The 23,613-nt window shown below is 35.2% G+C and overlaps 2 protein-coding genes across 2 annotated transcripts; both read left to right on the top strand.

Moving 5' to 3' along the window:
• The first annotated feature begins 704 nt into the window (after nt 1-704).
• Nucleotides 705-12,037, top strand: LOC144444331 (nose resistant to fluoxetine protein 6-like). Its single transcript, XM_078133744.1, has 14 exons — nt 705-1,008; nt 1,436-1,590; nt 2,466-2,538; nt 3,935-4,007; nt 4,316-4,494; nt 5,835-6,005; nt 6,550-6,646; nt 7,394-7,667; nt 8,495-8,574; nt 8,876-8,986; nt 9,922-10,060; nt 10,382-10,568; nt 11,148-11,290; nt 11,927-12,037. The coding sequence occupies exons 1-14, from the start codon at nt 705-707 to the stop codon at nt 12,035-12,037; spliced, it is 2,097 nt and encodes a 698-aa protein (XP_077989870.1).
• A 1,624-nt stretch (nt 12,038-13,661) lies between these two features.
• Nucleotides 13,662-23,204, top strand: LOC144444330 (nose resistant to fluoxetine protein 6-like). Its single transcript, XM_078133743.1, has 14 exons — nt 13,662-13,965; nt 14,391-14,545; nt 14,833-14,905; nt 15,405-15,477; nt 15,867-16,042; nt 17,024-17,194; nt 17,748-17,844; nt 18,639-18,912; nt 19,659-19,738; nt 20,039-20,149; nt 21,104-21,242; nt 21,574-21,760; nt 22,337-22,479; nt 23,094-23,204. The coding sequence occupies exons 1-14, from the start codon at nt 13,662-13,664 to the stop codon at nt 23,202-23,204; spliced, it is 2,094 nt and encodes a 697-aa protein (XP_077989869.1).
• Nucleotides 23,205-23,613: the final 409 nt, after the last annotated feature.

Below are 23,613 nucleotides of genomic sequence, written 5' to 3'. Positions count from 1 at the left end.
AATTGAAAGCTGTTTGTATGTACACATGCACGGCAGCATTGACAACACACCCTCCCATTGGATCCATATACCCACTGTTAATAAATGTCACTGTAGATTAGCGCCGGTCTCCTTTCCCAGGCAGCATATTAGACATCGTTCCCCATCATTCAACGTCATCTGCTTTTCAGAAAAGATATTTATTCACCATTAGATTAATCTAACGGCTTAAAACACCAACGAATCACTCTGTCACTCAAATCCCATTCTTATAATTGCAATAACGTTTAAATACTGTTCAATTCGCCGATACGTTTGCCTTCCTTCCCTAATCGGCTGACATAACAGTTTTGCTCACTGAAATAGTGGATGCCACCTCTCCACTGACCAATACAACAGACCCCTTGTCACTGAAAAAATGTGTACGATTAGCTTATTGCATATGAACAGCTTCGGTGGTTGCATCTTTGACTATATAGAACCAGTATAATTTATTTAGTCATTTAACAGCCTGAATCCATACAAAGACATTTGCAAGACAGCACAGAATCAGTCAATGTGACCATTTACTATCTCTTTGAATCATCTGACTACCAGAGTCCAGTGACTGATTACAGAACTAATCTGAAATACCATCATGGCGACGTAATGACCTCTCCCGGTAACCTCGCAACTGGGCCAGATCTAAGATTCAGCATTGTAGCACGCTTCATTACCACTGCACAATGGTTGCCGTCCAGACTTGGAAAATTTACCTGGCGTTGACATTCCTTCTTTTAAAACCGTACGATGTTGAATGCCAGATCAATGCCTTTAAATTCCAAGACGCCTTAAGAGAAGTGAGATCGTTGGAGAAAATGGAAATACCTAGCGAACTTGAAGACATTTCAAGCAACAAAGATTTGATGAGACGTATTCAAGTGTTTATGTCAAATGTACAGGCAGATAGATATAATATATCAACACGATGTCGTAATGATACTGACGTGTTCATGAAAGACTGGCCTGATCAGAGGTATGCAAGACAAAGTAAGTAACTTCAATCTTAATACACAGGATAGCTTGTCATGCTCATCATTGACATTTATCCTACTTACAGATGAAATTATAATTACAATCTCATAACGCCTGTAGTGGTCTGAACTACAATATCCTGCTTTTCATACACATACTATATGAATATCAAATCCTGGCCAAGGTACTGTTTAATTTTTTATGAGGGGTGAACGAATTGTATTATCAAAAGTAGGGAAAGTCATCTGACCCTTTTAAAGGTAAAAAGAAAAACGGACAGCCCTCACACTAACCCAGACTGAATGCACTTAGCCTAGCCTTCCTTAATTTTGATTGTGATTGCTTGTTTCTAAATAAGAGACAATAAATTTAAATTAAACTGTGACACATTTACATGACCTTTACGGTCTATCATCTGTGTTTATTGTTTCCAACTTTTCAGTGTTTGTGTCATTCGGCGACCTACCAGAAATCATACGACAGTTTGAAACAACTTTGTGTCCTCAAAGCTTAGGACAATTTGATGTATGTCGTGCTGTAGAACCAGAGGTTGGATTACATTCATTTGGTGCTGAATATTGTACTGCTACAGTTGCAGTAAGTATTGTCATAATTCAATATGCAATCTGGGATTCCTGAAGCGACATTGTCAAGATATTAATAATGTAAAGTCTGTAAAGACCCTGTACATATCCTTGGTTCGGAGCGGCCTTGAGTTCTGTTCCCTTATATGGAACCCATGGCAAAATAATCTAGTGGATAAGATTGAGTGTGCCCAAAGGAAATTTATCAAATATTTATGCTTTAAACAAAATATATGTTATTGTTCTTCAGATTATTTAGAATTGTGTAAGTTTTTTAAACTATCCCCTCTTATCAAACGTAGAAAAGTTTCTGATCTCTTTTTCTTATACAAATGTGTACATTCTGAGATTAAGTGTTCTTATTTGACACAAATCCCTCTGAATGTTCAACGTAATTTAAGGTTTAATTTTCCTTTTTGGGTACCTGCAACCAGAATTAATGTTCCTAAGCATTCTTTCATTCCACGGGCTCTGTCCACTATGAATGAAATTGCCAAATACAACTCGAGTATTGGCATATTTGACAGGTTTAGTCATTTTAAAACTAATGTACAGAATTATTTTTATACTTGATGCGCTTTTTATTGTTGCTTTTTAATGTATGTTGTTTTGTACGTATTTGTTTGTATTTTGTATCTTCTGCGGAGCCTGTAATTGGGATTTCATTCCTGTTGGTTTTCCGAATAAAAAAAAATAAGAATCAGAGTTAACCACTTATACTCATTAGCAGTTTTTAAAGTTATGTCATTGTCAAAATTACTGTGTGTGTACATGTGTATATGTGTGCGCGCGTGTGTGTGTTTATGTACGTATGTACATTACGTAGGTATGTATTGGTAAAACTAAATGATTATACGTTTTATATTTCCTGTCATTGTGTCTTTTCAGGGTCTTTTTAAATGGGCTGTTTGTTTTCCAGAAAGCTGTAATGGTGACGATGTTACCTATATTTTGTCTGAAGGTAATACTGATTGCATGATTATCTGTACGTTTAATGTAAATGAATACAACATTTGGCATATCTTCATCGCTATAGGGAGTGAAATACCGATCAATTTGAGGGACATGTTGAAGAAAAAATATTGTAGCATTCTCTTTTAAATATAATGGGGATGATGGCAGTAAATGCAAAATATCAATGTGGGTGTCAGACAGATTGACAGACAGACAGAAGAGCAATATATATATATATTTATATATATATATATATATATATATAAAATATAAAACTCGGTGAGTATCAATCTGCTAAGACAGTGCTCTATACCGCAGTGGCAGAGCGTAATAGTTTTGGTAGTACTGGAACTCTTTCTTGGTTGTAACTCGAAGTTTCACGCATGATGACATCCAAATGCCGACACGAGAATAAGTTTTATTTGTCCAACTTCAATAGAGCATCTATCACCTAAATTAAACCCGTTAACTAACGGAACATCAAAGCCCAACATGTAACAACCCGCCAACACCTGCTTGTCCGGACCTAATAACTCACAATAACAACCAACACCTCCACACATACAACACCAACCCACCAACACAGACAATAGTGATGATATTTCTATTGTCTACACTCTATATAAACAGCACACCCAAAGAGTAGACACCAGAGTTGTCTGATGATCGCACAATGCGTGAAACTCCGAGTTACAACCAAGAAAGTGTTTCAGTATTACCAAAACTATATATATATATATATATATATATATATATATATATATATATATATATATATATATATATATATATATATATATATATATATATATATATATATATAAGTCGGTGAGTATCAATATGCTAAGACAGTGCTCTATACCGCAGTGGCAGAGCGTAATAGTTTTGGTAGTACTGGAACTCTTTCTTGGTTGTAACTCGGAGTTTCACGCATAGTGCGATCATCAGACAAGTTGTCTGATGATCGCACTATGCGTGAAACTCCGAGTTACAACCAAGAAAGAGTTCCAGTACTACCAAAACTATATATATATATATATATATATATATATATATATATATATATATATATATATATATATATATATATATATATATATATATATATATATATATATATATATATATATATATATATAAACATCCCCATGGGATGGTTGTTAAAAACACAATATGGAAAAACGTGTGAATTTGAACTTTTCATCTTTGCCTCAATTATGGCATGAAATATAGCTAGAGTGTTTGCTTTAATGTGACGTCATAACTTTGTACTGTATGGGAATATAATTTACTGAATTTTAGAGGTGTAATCTTACTATCCAATGTATGAGAGCATGTTATTATCTACGAATATAACATTGTTTAAACACTTACTAATCTGAAATTCTCCGTATCCTTAACAGGAGGCGGTCTACCCGTAGACAGTACAGTATGCTACACAGAGCCACCATACACAACAGGGGACTATATTTGCATGTAAGTGTTTGCAGTGGTACATAAAGCATACACGTTGTAGATAGCTATAGGGGATGCATAAGAACAAATAAAGATAAAAAATATATATATATAGTATGCGATTGAAGGCATTCATTCTCTGCACTTGAAGCTCTTCGGAGATCTTGATCAAGCGCATTATAAATTAGCTTTATCATTAATTATTATTGAGAGAGAAAGACAATATATTCTACGGAGAGACAGATTAATATAATATATAAGATGTAGACTAGCTGTATTGTATAATGAAGCACAGTATTGATTTAATAACTTTTCACTTCGTAATTCAGTGTGATATGCAGCATCCTAGTTGGCTTGATGATCCTTGGAACCGGATATGACGTAATCTGGCATAGGAATCTGAAGAGACAGTTAAGAAGGAGTCTTGAGCTAGAACAAGATGGAAATCTGAAACAAAAACTTATCGACAGTAAAATGACAGTTGGAGAGTTAAAGAAAAAGAAACCAGGTATGTCAAAGTGCATATGGTAATAAACTCGGGGTTTTATTCCTTCTCATGCCACCTTACCTGGCCTTGTCACGTGGGAAGGATTTCTATCACACAAGTGAGTCATGCAACAACACGGGTGCCCTTTTAGTCGATATGATAGATTGCATCATGTATATGTAGACAGTTATAGATATCTATCAACTGTTATCATTGCATTGGTTAAAAGTACCTGAATGACCACCTTTTTAATTTAATTAAATCGGTCGTCTGTGGTTAGATCGTCTGTCTGTCTGTCCGTCCGTCCGTCCGTCTGTCTGTTTGTTTGTTTGTATGTCTGTCTGCCTCTCTGTCTGTGTGTGTGTGTGTGTCTGTCTGTCTGTCTGTCTGTATGTCTGTCTGTCTGTCTGTCTGTCTGTCTGTCTGTCTCAGTGTTTTCACAAAAATGGCTGACTGAATTTAAAGAAAATTGCGTACAACACTAAATTTTAGTTCAGTGTATAGATAGGTGGTATGTTGTTGATGAGATCTTGGCAAGGAAATCAGCATAATTGGTATGAATATTATTTGGTCACTTAACCGATTCATTTCCCCTGTTAAATTAGCATAGGCCAATCAAGCCACACTCTCACTGTTCATAGTGATCTTACAATGGTAAATTTCTTCTGCCAAGATATGTTATATAAATCTACACATTTGACAAGATTCACTTGTCCATGTATTCTTTAACAAGACAGTGTAGATTTCACGTTAAAAATTACTTTTGACCTTAATTTGAACATGAAATAGATATCAACATCATTATATAATTTACTATACAAGAATATATCATTATATATCTACACATAACAAGTAAAAATAACTATACGAAAAGTCAAATTTACCAACCTTAACCCAACCTTTACCCTAGGTGAGACTCACCTAACCACCATCTTTGTCCAGAGGTAGTACAAGACGCAGTTACACTTTTGACTGTCTACAACCCCCAGGTGAGAGATCACTGGGGGTAAATTAAGTCAAAGGTGGTACTTCGTCTCATACTACCCACATTTACACATCCTCTGCCCACGATTTACCCCGGTGGAAAGATATGGTCAAATATGACCTTTCACATAGTGAATATATAAATAACATTACGCATCTAATTAATTTGTAGGACAGACAGTACAGACTATGCCATAGGGACATAGGTACACGCAATCATACCAGAATGACTACTTTAAGGTGTATTGCCAATTTTTGACAAATACTGAAAGGGTTATTGTACATAATTACACAGTATTTAAAACGGAAATCTACCAATATGACTTATTTAGGATGTAACGTTTCTTTACTAAATATTATATATTTTATAAATGCAGGATATTTTGGTCAATTTCTCATCTCGTTTTCTGTCATAACTAATGGTCGTAAATTACTAAGTACAGAACAACGTGGCTCAAGTACATTATCTGCTATCAATGGAATTCGTGTTATCAGTATGTTCTGGGTTATGTTAGGCCACTCGCTTTCTTTTGGGACTGGCTATTACTGTAAGTATTTTGCTTCCAACTGCTCGCTTCATTACATAAGAACTCAGCTAATATCAAATATATATTTATGGCGTATTACTAGACTGTCAACAGTCGACCGTCTAGCGTATTACTTGTCCACTGCCAACAGCACGTCAGTGTACTGCACATCACATTACAGCACACCACGTCTCACTGCACCATACCAAACCATACCTCACCACATAACACAACACAACTGTCTTGCTCACTCCAGACCACACCACATCAAACCATATCACATCATTATTCCACATCAATCAATGTCGCACTTCTTCTCATCAAGTTTCATCAAATCACACTATATTTATATTTATATTTTTGGGTCACATAACATGCACCTCACCATATTACTACAACATTATCACCTCATCCCAGGTCAGCTAAAATTATATACATTGCTAATAACGTGTTAACAATTTACATCACATTGCAACACACTACGTCATAGCTAGTACTTTATTTTAAGGTCTAATGGCTTCGATTCCGGCATAATTTATTACTAATGTATATACATTTCTTACAGCTAATAATCGATACATCAACGAAATCCCCCTGACACGGTTTTCTTACATGGCCGTTTACGCTGGTGTATATGCTGTGGATACATTCTTCCTTTTAAGGTGAGATAACGTATACAGCAGTGAACACATGATTTAAACTGTGTTATTTATTTGATGTAGGCAAGCCGATTGAATATTCTTGTAATATTATTTTGAACAAACCAATGTCTGGATGCCAATGTGGTCTCTAATTAAACCATGCCTGGTCAAAGTCCCTCAATCACCACAAAGTGTTAACGTTGTTCATCCAAGTAGTAAACCCCAACTGTTATAGTGGCGTAAACACTGTAAAAGTAACACCTTGAGCTGCCAAATTTACCATATTTGTACGTTACATAACTGCCCAATTACACACTAACTATAACAATTTTTGGGTTAGAATTGTGTGATTGATTGATTATCAAATACTTTATGTTAATGACTTCATGGGCAGCTGTAAATGAATTTCAAATTGTAACCCATGCATATCAGGACCTCCAGTGTAAAACCTTTGACTGTACTGAGTGGAGTTATAAATGGTAACGATACTGTATAGGGACTAAAACAATTTTTATATAACCCATTGTAACCATACCACTCTAAACAATATTGTTTCAGAGAATTGTTGACTCATTTTCAGTAGCATATGCAAGCGATTGTGGAATCCTTGCTTTATATATGTATTTTGTATGTATATTAACGTGACGTGGTATATGATATGTCTATCAAGGATTTGGCTTTGTGAATGTCTGTTTGTTGCACGACTCTTGCATGTTAATTTATCTTACCAATACCCACTGTAACAATCATTATATCGTTTTTCTCCAGTGCATGTCTTGTTTCTTACCTTACATTGAAACAAATGTACAAAAACAAAGGGAAACTCAACTGGGCCCTTTTTTACTTCCATCGTTGGTGGCGCCTAACACCTGCCTATGCATTAACTGTTTTGTTATCGGCATCATTGGTCATACACATCGGAACGGGTCCAATACACAATAAAACATTCTTGTTCCAGCAGGAACTTTGTCAGAAATACTGGTGGGCTGCGTTATTGTATTTCAATAACTTTTATCCATGGCCGGGAAACCTGGGTGAAATGGTGAGACACTATACTAGGAATGTTTATTTTTACTTTATATCATATTTTGAATAATTTGTTAATTATTGACTAGGACAATACAACCCACAACCATTGTATACATATCGCTACACAATACATAGGGGGAAGTTATCATTTCGAAATTATGATATTAAAGATAAAGAACATCTTTGAAAATAACATGTATGTGAGAGATGCATGGTTTATATCCCACTTTCAACCAGTATGATTATACCCTTGCTAATACAACATTGTTTGTGTCATTGGCACTATATCTGTTTATGGTTGATAGACAATACAGATTTCCAAGGCTTTGAGCAAATATGTATGTCAGTGTGTATTACTAATCACAGCATAATATTTCTATATAGCTATAATTGTATTGGACTTAAATGATGACCTTAGATAGATAGATAGATATATAAATAGATAGATAGATAGAGATAGATAGATAGATAGATAGATAGATAGATAGATAGATAGATAGATAGATAGATAGATAGATAGATAGATATATAGATAGATAGATAGATGGATAGATAGATAGATAGATAGATAGATAGAAATATAGATAGATAGATACATAGATAGATAGTATATTATCAGCAAGCTACCTATTAGATGACCTATTACCTGAGTATTTGATGTTATCGCATACGTATAACTACGTCCCATGTATTCCTATGTTGCAATCGTTAGCTCTACCTTGGTAATAATTTTCTGTATCACGTCCTGGCATACTTTAAAGACCATGATTGACCAATTGTAACCCACAGCTTATCAATTTCCATACATATAAATGGCATTTAATTTCACCTTACTCTTAGTGTCTGGTCCACACGTGGTATCTACAAGTTGACATGCAATTGTTTATCATTAGTCCAATCTTCCTTATTCTGTTATACAAGTAAGTATTTTATTCCCGTATATTTCCAGTAAGGTAATTCCCTGTATTTATTATTTATGTACTAAAAGCTATAAACAACATTCTTGTATCATTATGAGAATTTACTTGAATGTTCCACTTCGAATTGTAACTCTTCAAGCAATATACTTAATCCAACAATAGATCATCTAGGAATTATGAACAGACGAGTGAACCATTTCATACAAAGCTTTACTAAATGCAGATTATCTAGGGTTCATTTAGAACATATATGAACATACCAAAATCAATTATCTGACAACATTATATTTATGTCAAACAGGTCTTTTGTTATTGGTACAAGTGTGATGGCATGCTCAACGGTAGCATCTATTGCTGTAGTAGCTGGTCTATCTACTTATTTTGGATACCCTATAGGAGGATACGATTCAACGTAAGTGTTATAACAGTATATGTCTTCACTAAAAATAATAGTGCGAATGCTGCAAAGCAGTGTATGAATTAGTTTACGCGACGAAAACATGATTGAGTTCACGCGATTTTCTTCATCCTGTTTTCGTCTCATTTTGATGTACGCGCGCACGCCAAAAAAATTTCGCACCTGTGTCAGATCAGACACAGACTCAGTAATATTATTGTGGTACATGTTTGTGTGAGCAAAGACGGCGCAGGGTTGTAACAGAGATGTAGCCACAGAATCGTCAATAGAGGTGTGTAGCCTTACATAGCTGTGATACATTGATGTGGATATAGACAAGTCACGTGACGCGTACAAGTCTGTCTTTTCTACATTTGACATACCTGTATTTGAAAATGATTAGTCGACTACTTACATCGATGTGTACACATGTGTGCATACAAGTACATTTAATGTGTTTATGCATACACTTAAACATTACAATAACTTGTTTGTGAGATATTCTAAAATTTCTACCTGTGTATAGTGATCAATATGCTTGGTGGTCTCATAATCAACCAAATCACTACATTTTTATGTATAAGCTGAAAGCACGCTTTAACTTGTCATAAACATATCTATGTAATGAATTTTGAAATTGCTACATTGTGACCGTTTGGTTTGTGCATTTCAAATGCAAACACAGGTATATTAAGATTGAAAACAAGTGAATGACTATTACTTTAGAGACTGTTTTCAAGAATTATCAATTCTCATACTCTACATAATGTCAATATATTAAACATATATTACAAACAGATGTCAAAATATTAAACAAGACAAAATAACTTTACGCAATACAATTCTAAAAAATAACATTTGATATAATGTAAAGGTCGCATTTGAATATTCTTTTTTGAGCTAAGGAAGTACGACCTTCTAATTGAATTCTATTTCCTCTGTTTCCATAGTTACTACAATGATAACTTAATAGGTGGAGATGACTGGACCTACGCTAAACCCTACAGTCGTCTACAAGTTTACGTGGTTGGTATATTCCTCGGATATGTTCTATGTAGACTGAACGGGAAATGTATCAAAATGAATAAGGTAAGTAAGAATGATGGATAGATATGTGACAATTTATTACTGTCGTTTACAAGTTTATATGGTTGGTCAATTCTTTGGATATGCATATACCCAATGAAAAACAAATCAAACATAACAAGGTAAACCAAATAGAGTGATAGAATTGCACGTGGTGAAGTTACCACTGTGTTAAAACGATTAGTTCACGAATATGTAGTTGTTAAATTTACTGCTTTAATACAAGTTATAATTGTTCAGAACATGGTTGTCTGTGAATGTTGTGACATTTACTATAACTGATTAGAAGTTTCATTTCTACAATGTTATAAATCTTCATTTTAGGTTGTGAATTTGTTGTGCTGGGCACTAGCAGCTGGTGTTGCACTGACTATAGTATATGGACTCTATCCAACCACTCAGGGAGCACATCCCGACCAATGGATTGCTGTTCTCTACCTGGCCACGAGTCGATTTGCTTTCGTTGTGGCCGTAGCTTGGGTTATATTTGCATGTGCCACTGGCAATGGTGGTAAGTCTTAAATGTTCTTTTTGCATAATCTATATTTAGACAAATATTGATCAAGGTGGAAACGAAGTCTTCTCCAAACTAATAGTGCTGACACGAGACTTCTTTAGAAGATGAGAAATTACTCACCGATTAGTGTTTGTCTGAGGGCGCTGTCAACACATTATGAACATGATTATTTGTTAATTTTACATTTTGAAGACTATCCGATATACTATCAAAACATTTTGACTCAATTATTTTGTGTTTTGCTTGTGGAAAAGTGATCAGCACAATAAAATAATAATAACTATTATTGGCTCCTTACGGATCCAGTGAATACATTAATATCTTTGAATGCATGGATTTCGTTGGCTCGTTTAACCAACTGTGTATGTTTTGTTCTTCCAATCATATATAACGTACCCCACATACCTGGTTAATAATGATCAGTATCGACTCTTTGCAGGTCTTGTAATTACATTATTACCTTGGAATTCATGGATCTATTTGCTTGTTTAACCTACTGTGCATGTTTAGTTTATTCAATTACAACGTATCACACATACCTGGTCAATACTAATCATTATTGACTCTTTACAGGTCCAGTAAATGTATTATTATCTTGGAATGCATGGATCCCATTGGCTCGTTTAACCTACTGTGCATATTTAATACATATATTCGTGATGTTTCTCTACAATGGAAATATCAGGGAACTGATCCACTACACTGACATTACAACGGTAAGTTCAAGGAAAGATACGTTGTCAGGGAATGCAAGTCCGTTCCTTTCTTCTCATCCTCGGTCATCATTTTGCGGGAGTGACATCTCGTGTCAATCCAGAGAGATTTTACGAGAGTTCAAAGAAGCCTGGGTGAATATTTTTGTACCAAACTGTTTAAGTATATGTCATTTTACATACTTACCTCTATACATAACATTCCCTGACAACAATCGCCCGCCACCCGCCATGTATCGACATACATATAAACTGTGTCGCAAGGTATAGTTAATTTCTATTTTCGAAAGGCACCTCAGCAGCGTCCTTCAATTCCGTGTTTCAAAATTATGATTTACACAAAATATTACCCTGTGATGATAAAGAAAAAGACAAAACGAATGGCAGATAATAACTCAGTCTGTCTGATATAATATTATGTCAGTTGTTTAGATTTGAGCGAAGTTTCGATATGTCACGCGAAATGTAATCAAACCATGAAATGGTTCAAACCCCGACAGCAGTTGTAAGAGGCAAGTGGATTAACCACTCGGCCACTGACAACCCATAATTAGGTCTTGTTAGAATATTGAGGTTTGTGAATGCACTTTTCCGGGGCTTTAATTTTTATTGATATCTGTGTTGGCCTTTTTATTACAGACGTACATCTTTATTGCCAATGTGGTGGTATCATATTTATGTGCCTTCGTGTACTCCTTGGCTATAGAGTCACCAATGATTGGACTGGAGAAACTGATATTTCGCCGATAGGATTATTCTCGTTATGATAAATTCGATATCAGGATTGAGTACACTATAGTTCAGCAAGTTGAGAATGGACAAGTATTTGTATTTGAACAATGTGATTAAGTTGAAACTTTCAAAGCATTCCCAAACGATGATCAACGTTAGAGTGTCTATGACAACAGCTTCGATCAGTTCCTATAGAAACACAATTCTTTCCTTTACTTCATTTATCCATACAGAAATATGTTCCAATTTGACTTTGTCTTTTAAGTGAACCAGATGAGAAAAGGTTGTAACACTATATCTGAATGAGCGAAAGAAAAAAACTATAATTATTAAAAAGGATATTACAATTGTGTTCTTGGTAATGAATTGAAAATGATATTTTACTGTATATACTTTGCAAATTTAATAAATTATATCAAATAAACATCGCGTGTCTGATTCCTTTTGTGTTGCACTAGCTACAACAAGAACATTTCTGTTATATTAGCACATCTTAACACTACAGTAATTCATTAGGGCTATAGGCATCCTACAATGTATGTGTGTATATGTGCGACTGTGCTGTCGGTCTCCCCCTCACTGTCCCTGCCTCGCAGAGAGAGAGAGAGAGAGAGAGAGAGAGAGAGAGAGAGAGAGAGAGAGAGAGAGAGAGAGAGAGAGAGAGAGAGAGAGAGAGAGAGACAGACAGACAGACAGACAGACAGACAGAGAGAGAGAGAGAGAGAGAGAGAGAGAGAGAGAGAGAGAGAGAGAGAGATACAGAGAGAGAGAGAGAGAATGTGTTGCAGCGGATATTCACAAGTAATGTGCAATATAATTATTTTAGGTACATGGAAGTTTTGTCGATTCGTTATATTATATTACATTTCATGTACAATATGGTTTTCACATGAACTAATTGATCGTAATGACCCCTCTTGAAGATCCCACCCACAGCAGCATTTACGACACACCCTCCCATTGGATCCATATGCCCACTGCTAACAAAATATCAGTGTAGGTTAGCGCATGTCTCCCTTCCCGTCATGTCAGCATATTAGACATTGCCCTTTCCCCATCATCCATCGTCATCTGCTCTTCCGAAAATATATTTATTCACCATTAGATTAATCTAACGGCTTAAAACACCAACGAATCACTCTCGACAGTTATGTTTTTCAAATTCCATTCTTATAAATGCAATAACGTTTAAATACTGTTCACATTGCCGATACGTTTTGCCTTAGAGTATACCCATACCCAATCAGCTGACATAACATTTTGCTTGCTGAAATAGTGGACGCCCCCTCTCCACTGACCAATACAACACATCCCTAGTCACTGAAAAAGCGTGTACGATTAGCTTATTGCATATGAACAGCTTCATTGGTTGCATCTTTGACTATATAGAACCAGTATAATTTATTTAGTCTTGTAACAGCCTGATGCCATACAATGACTTGTATTTGCAAGTGTACAGCACGGAGTCAATCAATGTGACCATTTACTATCTCTTTGAATCATCTGACTACCAGAGTCCAGTGACTGATTACAGAACTAATCTGAAATACCATCATGGTGACGTAATAACCTCGCCCGGTAACCTCGCAACTAAGCCAGATCTATGATTCAGCATTGTAGAACGCTCCATTACCACTGCACAATGGTTGCCGTCCAGACTTGGAAAATTTACCTGGCGTTGACATTCCTTCTTTTAAAACCGTACGATGTTGAATGCCAGATCAATGCCTTTAAATTCCAAGACACCTTAAGAGAAGTGAGGTCGTTGGAGAAAATGGAAATACCTAGCGAACTTGAAGACATTTCAAGCAACAAAGATTTGATGAGACGTATTCAAGTGTTTATGTCAAATGTCCAGGCAGATAGTTATAATATCTCATCACAATGTCGTAATGATACTGACGTGTTTATGAAATACTGGCCTGAACAGACGTATGCAAGACAAAGTAAGTAACTTCAATCTTAATACACAGGATAGTTTGTCATGCTCATCATTGACATTTGTCTTAGTTACAGATGAAATGATAATTACAATCCCATAACGACTGTAGTGGTCCGAACTCCAATATCCTGCTTTTCCTACGCATGCTATATCAATATCAAATCCTGGTCAAGGTACTGTTTATGTTTTTCTGAGGGGTGAACGAATTGTATTATCAAAAGTAGGGAAAGTCATCTGACCCTTCTCAGGTAAAAAGAAAAACGGACAGCCCTCACACTAACCCAGACTGATTGCACGTAGCCTAGCCTTCCTTAATTTTGATTGTGATTGCTTGTTTCTAAATAAGAGACAAAAAATTAAATTAAACTGTGACACATTTACCTGACCTTTACGGTCTATCATCTGTGTTTATTGTTTCCAACTTTTCAGTGTTTGTGTCATTCGGCGACCTACCAGAAATCATACGACAGTTTGAAACAACTTGGTGTCCTCAAAGCTTAGGACAATTTGATGTATGTCGTGCTGTAGAACCAGAGGCTGGATTGCATTCATTTGGTGCTGAATATTGTACTGCCACAGTTGCAGTAAGTATTGTCATAATTCATTAAACATTGAAACACGTATATGCTATATCAGTTTGTAATAAGAATCAGAGTAATCACTTATACTCATTAGCAGTTTTAAAGTTATGTCATTGTCAAAATTACTGTGTGTGTGTTTGTTTGTGTGTGTGTGTGTGTGTGTGTGTGTGTGTGTGTGTGTGTGTGTGTGTGTTTGTGTGTGTTTAAATATGTATGTACATTACGTAGGTATGTATTGGTAAATCTAAATGATTATACGTCATACATTTCCTGTCATTGTGTCTTTTCAGGGTCTTTTTAAATGGGCTGTTTGTTTTCCAGAAAGCTGTAATGGTGACGATGTTTCCTATATTTTGTCCGAAGGTAATAGTGATTACATGATTATTTTTACGTTTTAATGTAAATGAATACAACATTTGGCATATCTTCATCGCTATAGGAAGTGAAATACCGATCAATTTGAGGGACATGTTGAAGAAGAAATATTGTAGCTTTCTCTTTTAAATATAATGAGGATGATGGCAGTAAATGCAAAATATCAATGTGGGTGTCAAACAGATTGACAGACAGACAGATAGATAGACAACACATATATATAAACATCCCCATGGAGGTGGTTGCTAAAAGCACAACATGGAAAAAACATGTGAATTGGAACTTTTCATCTTTGCCTCCACTATGGCATGATGTGTATAGAGTATTTGCTTTAACGCGACGTCATAACTTTGTAGTGTACGGGAATATAATTTTCTGAATTTTTAAGGTGTAATCTTACTATCCAATGTATGAGAGCGTGTTATTATCTACGAACATAACATTGTTTAAAGGCTTACTAATCTGAAATTCTCCATATTCTTAACAGGAGGCGGTCTACCCGTGGACAGTACAGTATGCTACACAGAGCCACCATACACAACAGGGGACTATATTTGCATGTAAGTGTTTGCAGTGGTACATAAAGCATACACGTTGTAGATAGCTATAGGGGGTGCATAAGAAGAAATATACATATAAAAGATATATAGTATGCGAATGAAGGCATTCATTCTCTGCGCCTTGAGCTCCTCGGAGATCTTGAACAAGCGCATTATAAATTCGCGTTATCATTAATTAATATTCAGAGAGAAAGGCAATATAGCCTACAGAGAGAAAACACACACAAGTTGATTGATGGAGAGACAGATTAATGTAACATGTAAGAAGTAGACTAGCTGTATTGCATATTGAAGCACAGTACTGCTTTAATAACTAATTCAAGAAATATATAACAGTAAAAGAATCGAGTAAATATTTACAGCCTGATTCTTTGCACTTTGTAATTCAGTGTGATATGCAGCATCCTAGTTGCCTTAATGATCCTTGGAACCGGATATGACGTAATCTGGCATAGGAAACTGAAGAGACAGTTAAGGAGTCTTGAGCTAGAACAAGATGGAAATCTGAAACAAAAACTTATCGACAGTAAGATGACAGTTGGAGAGTTGAAGAAAAAGAAACCAGGTATGTCAAAGTCTATATGGTAATAAACTCAGGGTTTTATTCCTTCTCATGCCACCTTACCTGGCCTTGTCACGTGGTAAGGATTTCTATCACACAAGTGAGTCATGCAACAACACGTGTGCCCTCTTAGTCGACATGATAGATTGCATCATGTACTATGTAGACAGTTATAGATATCAATCAACTGTTATCATTGCATTGGTTAAAAGTACCTGAATGACCACCTTTTTAATTTAATTAAGTCGGTCGTTTGTGGTTAGATTGTCTGTCTGTCTGTCTGTCTGTCTGTCTGTCTGTCTGTCTGTCTCAGTATTTTCACAAAAACGGCTGACTAAATTTAAAGAAAATTGTGTACAACACTATATTTTAGTTCAGTGTATAGATAAGTGGTATGTTAATGATGAGATCTTGGCAAGGAAATCAGCATAATTGGTATGCATATTATTTGGTCAGTTAATCGATTCATTTCCCCTGTTACATTAGCATAGTCCAATCAAGCCACACTCTCACTATTCATAGTGATCTTACAATGGTACACTTCTTCTGCCATGATATGTTATATAAATCTACACGTTTGACAAGATTCAGGTGTCCATGTATTCTTTAACAAGTGGAGATTTCACGTTAAAATCACTTTTGACCTTAATTTGAACATGAAAGGGATATCAACATCATTTTATAATTTACTATACAAGAATATATCATTATATATCTACACATAACAAGTAAATGACATTGAAGCGTCACGCATCTAATTAATTGGTATGACAGATAGAATAGTCTATATCTTTGGAACATAGGTACACGCAATCATACCAGAATGACTACTTTAAGGTGTGTCGTCCTTTTTTGACAAATACTGAACAGGTTATTGTTACATAATTACACAGTATTTAAAACGGAATTCTACCAATATGACTTATTTAGGATGTATCGTCATTCATCACTAAATATATATACTGATATATTTTTTAAATACAGGATATTTTGGACAATTTCTCATCTCGTTTTCTGTCATAACTAATGGTCGTAAGTTACTTAGTACAGAACAACGTGGCTCAAGTACAATATCTGCTATCAATGGAATTCGTGTTATCAGTATGTTCTGGGTTATGTTAGGCCACTCGCTTTCTTTTGGAATTGGCTATTTCTGTAAGTATTTGGCTTTTAACTTCTTCTCACTTCATTACATAACTACTTAGCTAATATCAAATATATATTTATGGCGTATTGCTAGACTGTCAACAGTCGATCGTCTAGCGTATTACCTTTCCACTGCCAACAGCACGTCAGTGTACTGCACATCACATTACAGCACACCACGTCTCACTGCACCATACCAAACCATACCTCACCACATAACACAACACCACTGTCCTGCTCACTCCTGACCACATCACATCACATCAAACCATATCACATCATTATTCTGTATCAATCAATGTCGCCCTTCTTCTCATCAAGTTTCATGAAATCATACAATATTTATATTTATATTTTTGGGTCACATGACATGCACCTCACCATATTACTACAACATTATCACCTCGTCTCAGGTCAACTAGAATTACATACATTGCAAATTAACGTGTTAACAATTTACATCACATTGCAACACATTACGTCATAGCTAGTGCTTTATTTTAAGGTCAAATTGCTTCTATTCCGACAAAATTTATTACTAATGTGTGTGCATTTCTTACAGCTAATAATCGATACGTCATCGAAATCCCCCTGACACGGTTTTCTTACATGGCTGTTTACGCTGGTGTATATGCTGTGGATACATTCTTCCTTTTAAGGTTAGCTAACATATATAGCAGTGAACGCATGCTATAAGCTTTATTATTCATTTGATGTAGGCAAGTTGATTGAATATTCCTGTCATCTTATCTTGTATAAACCAATGTTACCACAATGGTAAGTCTACTACTATACCACGCCTGGTCAAAGTCCCTAATCAGCACAAAATGTTAACATTGTTAATCCAATTAGTAAACCCCAACTGTTATAGTGGCGTACAAACTGTATAAGTACCACCTTGAGCTGACAAATATACCATATTTGGACATTACATAATAATAAGCTGACAAATATACCATATTTGGACATTACATAACTGTCCAATTACACACTAACTATGTGAGGGACTGTGTTATTTTTTGGTTAGAGTTTTGTGATTGATTAACAAAGACTTTATCTTAACGACTGTATAGGCAGCTGTGAATGAATTTCAAATTGTAACCATGCATCTCAGGACTTCCAGAGTAACAACTTTGACTGTACTGAGTGAAGTTGTAAATGGTAACGATACTGTATAGGAACTAGATAGTACAATTGTTCTACAGAGTATAACCCATTCTAGCCATACCACTCTAAACAACATTGTTTTAGAGAACTGATGACTCATTTTCAGTAGCATATGCAAGCGATTGTGGACTTCTTGCTATATGTATGTATGTATGTTCATTAACGTGGTATACGATATGTCTATCAAGGATTTGGCTTTGTGAATGTCTGTTTGTTGCACGACTCTTGCATGTTAATTTATCTTACCAATACCCAATGTAACAATCATTATATCGTTTTTCTCCAGTGCATGTCTTGTTTCTTACCTTACATTGAAACAAATATACAAAAACAAAGGAAAACTCAACTGGGCCCTTTTTTACTTCCATCGTTGGTGGCGCCTAACACCTGCCTTTGCATTAACTGTTTTGTTATCGGCATCATTGGTCATACACATCGGAACGGGTCCAATGCACAATAAAACATTCTTGATCCAGCAGGAACTTTGTCAGAAATACTGGTGGGCTGCGTTATTGTATTTCAATAACTTTTATCCATGGCCGGGAAACCTGGGTGAAATGGTAAGACACTATACTAGGAATGTTTAATTTTACTTTATATCATATTTTGAATAATTTGTTAATTATTGACTAGGACAATACAACCCACTACCATTGTATACATACCGCTAAACAATACACAGGGGGAAGTTATCATCTCGAAATTATGATATTAAAGATATAGAACATCTTTGAAAATAACATGTATGTGAGAGATGCATGGTTTATGTTCAACTTTCAATCAGTATGAGTATACCCTTGCTAATGCAACTTTGTTTGTGTCATTGGCACTATATCTGTTTATGGTTGATAGACAATACAGATGTCCAAGGCGTTGAGCTAATATGTATGTCAGTGTGTATTACTAATCACAGCGTAAAATTTCTAAAGCAATATATAGCTATAATTGTATTGGAATTAAATGATGACATTGGATAGATAGATAGATAGATAGATAGATAGATAGATAGATAGATAGATAGATAGATAGATAGATAGATAGATAGATAGATAGATAGATAGATAGATAGATAGTATATTATAAGCAAGCTACCTATTAGGTGACGTATTACCTGAGTATTTGATGTTATCACATACGTATAACCACGTCCCATGTATTCCTATGTTGCGATCGTTAGTTCCACCGGGGGAATAATTTTCTGTATCACGTCCTGGCATACTTTTAAGACCATGATTGACCAATTGTAATCCACATCATATCAATGTCCATACAGATAATTGGCATTTAATTTCATCTTATTCTTTAGTGTCTGGGTCACACGTGGTATCTACAAGTTGACATGCAATTGTTTATCATTAGTCCAATCTTCCTTATTCTGATATACAAGTGAGTATTTTATTCCCGTATATTTCCAGTAAGGTAATTCCCTGTATTATTATTTTTGTACTAAAAGTTATAAACAACATTCTTGTATCATTATGAGAATTAACTTGAATGTTACACTTCGAATTGTAACTCTTCAAGCAATATACTTAATCCAACAATAGATCATCTAGGAATTATGAACAGACGAGTGAACCATTTCATACCAAGCTTTACTAAATGCAGATTATCTAAGGTTCATTTAGAACATATATGAACATACCAAAATCAATTATCTGACCACATTATATTTATGTCAAACAGGTCTTTTGTAATTGGTACAAGTGTGATGGCATTCTCCACGGTAGCATCTATTGCTGTTGTAGCTGGTTTATCTACTTATTTTGGATTCCCTATAGGAGGATACGATTCAACGTAGGTGTTATAACAGAATATGTCTTCACTAAAAATATCAGTGCGAATGCTGCAAAGAATTAATTTACGCGACGAAAACATGATTGAGTCCACGCGATTTCCTTCGTCCTGTTTTCGTCTCATACTGATGTACGCACGCCAAACAAATTTCGCACCTGTTTCAGGTCATACACAGACTCAGTAATATTACTGTGGTACATGTCTGTGTGAGCAAAGACGGCGCATGTTTGTAACAGAGATGTAGCCACAGAACCGTCAATATAGGTGTGTAGCCTTACATAGCTGTACACATTGCTGTGATACATTGATGTGGATACAGACATGTGACGTGACGTGTACAAGTCTGTCTTTTCTGCATTTGACAATACCTGTGTAGGAACATGCTAATAGTTGACTACGTACACGGATATTTACACTTGTGTGCATGCAAGTACATTTAATGTGTTTATGCGTACACTTAAACATTACAATAACTTGTTTGTGAGATATTCTAAAATAATTACACAATAAGTGAATTTTTATCTGCATACTAATCAATACGCTGGATGGTCTCATAATCAACCAAATCACTACATTTTTATGTGTAAGCTGAAAGCACGCTTTTACTTGTCATAAACATATCTATGTAATACATTTTAAAATTGCTACATTGGGACCGTTTGGTTTGTCCATTTCACATGCAAACACATGTATATAAAGATTGAAAACAAGTGAATGACTATTACCTCAGAGACTGTTTTCAAGAATTATCAATTCTCATATTCTCCATAATGTCAATATAGCAAGCATATATTACAAACAGAAGTCAAAATATTAAACAAGACAAAATAATTATACGCAATACAATTCTAAAAAATAACATTTTATATATTGTAAAGGTCACGTTTAGATATTCGTTATTGAGTTCAGGAAGTACGACCTTCTGATTAAATTCTATTTCCACTGTTTCCATAGTTACTACAATGATAACTACATAGCTGGAGATGATTGGACCTACGCTAAACCCTACAGTCGTCTACAAGTTTACGTGGTTGGTATATTCCTCGGATATGTTCTATGTAGACTGAACGGGAAACAAATCAAACTGAATAAGGTAAGTAAGAATGATGGATAGATATAAGACAATTTATTATAGTCGTATACAAGTTTATATGGTTGGTCTATTTCTTGGATATGCATATACCCAATGAAAATCAAATCAAACCTAACAAGGTAACCAAAATAGAATGATAGAATTGCACGTGGTGAAGTTACCACTGTGTTAAATCGATTAGTTCACGAATATGTAGTTGTTAAATTTACTGCTTTAATACAAGTTATAATTGTTCAGAACATGGTTGTCTGTGAATGTTGTGACATTTACTATATAATAACTGATTAGAAGTTTCATTTCTACAATCATATGGTATAAATCTTCATTTTAGGTTGTGAATTTGTTGTGCTGGGCACTTGCAGCTGGTGTTGCACTGACTATAGTATATGGTCTCTATCCAACCACTCAGGGAGCACATCCCGACCAATGGATTGCTGTTCTCTACCTGGCCACGAGTCGATTTGCTTTCGTTGTGGCCGTAGCTTGGGTTATATTTGCATGTGCCACTGGCAATGGTGGTAAGTCTTAAATGTTCTTTTTGCATAATCTATATTTAGACAAATATTGATCAAGGTGGAAACGAAGTCTTCTCCAAACTAATAGTGCTGACACGAGACTTCTTTAGAAGATGAGAAATTACTCATCGATTAGTGTTTGTCTGAGGGCGCTGTCAACACATTATGAACATGATTATTTGTTAATTTTGCATTTTGAAGACTATTCGATATACTATCAAAATATTTTGACTCAATTATTTTGTGTTTTGCTTGTGGAAAAGTGATCATCACAATATAATAATAACTATTATTGGCTCCTTACGGATCCAGTGAATACATTAATATCTTTGAATGCATGGATTTCGTTGGCTCGTTTAACCAACTGTATATGTTTTGTTCTTCCAATCATATATAACGTACCCCACATACCTGGTAAATAATGATCAGTATCGACTCTTTACAGGTCTTGTAATTACATTATTACCTTGGAATTCATGGATCTATTTACTTGTTTAACCTACTGTGCATATTTAGTTTATTCAATCACAACGTATCACACATACCTGGTCAATACTAATCATTATTGACTCTTTACAGGTCCAGTAAATGTATTATTATCTTGGAATGCATGGATCCCATTGGCTCGTTTAACCTACTGTGCATATTTAATACATATATTCGTGATGTTTCTCTACAATGGAAATATCAGGGAACTGATCCACTACACTGACATTACAACGGTAAGTTCAAGGAAAGATACGTTGTCAGGAAATGCAAGTCCGTTCCTTTCTTCTCATCCTCGGTCATCATTTTGCGGGAGGGACAATTCGTGTCAATCTAGATTTTACGAGAGTTCAAAGAAGCCTGGGTTAATATTCATATACCAGACTGTTTAAGTATATGTCATTTTACGTACCTCTATACATAACATTCCCTGAGACCAATCACCCGTCACCCGCCACGTATCGACATACATATAAACTGTGTCGCAAGGTATAGTTAATTTCTTTTTTTTTCGAAAGACACCTCAACAGCCTCCTTCAATTCCGTGTTTCAAAATTATGATTTACACAAAATATTGACTTGAATGTGCTGATAAAGAAAAAGACAAAACGAATGGCAGATATAATATTATGTCAGTTGTTTAGATTTGAGCGAGGTTTTGATATGTCACGTGAAATGTAATCAAACCATGAAATGGTTCAAACCCCGACCGCAGTTGTAAGAGGCAAGTGGTTTAACCACTCGGCCACTGACAACCCATTATTAGACCTTGTTATTAGAGATATTGAGGTGTGTGAATGCACCCTTACGCGGCTTTTGTTAGTAACTATGTTTTCTTTGTTTATTACAGACGTACATCTTTATTGCCAATGTGGTGGTATCATATTTATGTGCCTTCGTGTACTCCTTGGCTATAGAGTCACCAATGATTGGACTGGAGAAACTGATATTTCGCCGATAGGATTGTTCCCGTCATGATAAATTCGATATCAGAATTGATTACACTATAGTTCTGCAACATGGAAAAGTATTTGTGTTTGAACAATTTGAATAAGTTGAAACTTTCAAAAGCATACTCAAACGATTATCAACTTTAGAGTTTCTATGACAACAACTTCGATCAGTTCCTATAGAAACACAATTCTCTCATTTATTAATACAGAAATATGTTCCAATTTGACTTTGTTTTAATCCGAACCAGATGAATAATATGACAATCAATGAAAAATATAAAAAACAAAAACAAACTACATTAATTTTCATTACAACGATATTGCATGTGTTTTCTTCGTAATAAATGGAACATGAGAGTTTTACTGTAAATGCTTTGCATATTTAATAAACGATATCCAATTCAAATCACGTGTCTG

Source organism: Glandiceps talaboti, chromosome 13, assembly GCF_964340395.1.
Source record: "Glandiceps talaboti chromosome 13, keGlaTala1.1, whole genome shotgun sequence".
Taxonomy (NCBI): Eukaryota; Metazoa; Hemichordata; class Enteropneusta; family Spengelidae; genus Glandiceps; species Glandiceps talaboti.
The sequence above is the reverse complement of the archived record's forward strand: the minus strand, read 5'-3'. Positions and strand labels throughout refer to the sequence as shown.

Coding starts and splice junctions, on each gene's coding strand:
- LOC144444331 (XM_078133744.1), top strand. CDS start 705: ATGGTTGCCGTCCAGACTTGGAAAATTTACCTGGCGTTGACATTCCTT. Junction 2,539..3,934: donor TACCTATATTTTGTCTGAAG/GTAATACTGATT, acceptor TATCCTTAACAG/GAGGCGGTCTACCCGTAGAC. Junction 7,668..8,494: donor CGGGAAACCTGGGTGAAATG/GTGAGACACTAT, acceptor CCTTACTCTTAG/TGTCTGGTCCACACGTGGTA.
- LOC144444330 (XM_078133743.1), top strand. CDS start 13,662: ATGGTTGCCGTCCAGACTTGGAAAATTTACCTGGCGTTGACATTCCTT. Junction 16,043..17,023: donor GTTGAAGAAAAAGAAACCAG/GTATGTCAAAGT, acceptor TTTTAAATACAG/GATATTTTGGACAATTTCTC. Junction 20,150..21,103: donor ATAGGAGGATACGATTCAAC/GTAGGTGTTATA, acceptor CTGTTTCCATAG/TTACTACAATGATAACTACA.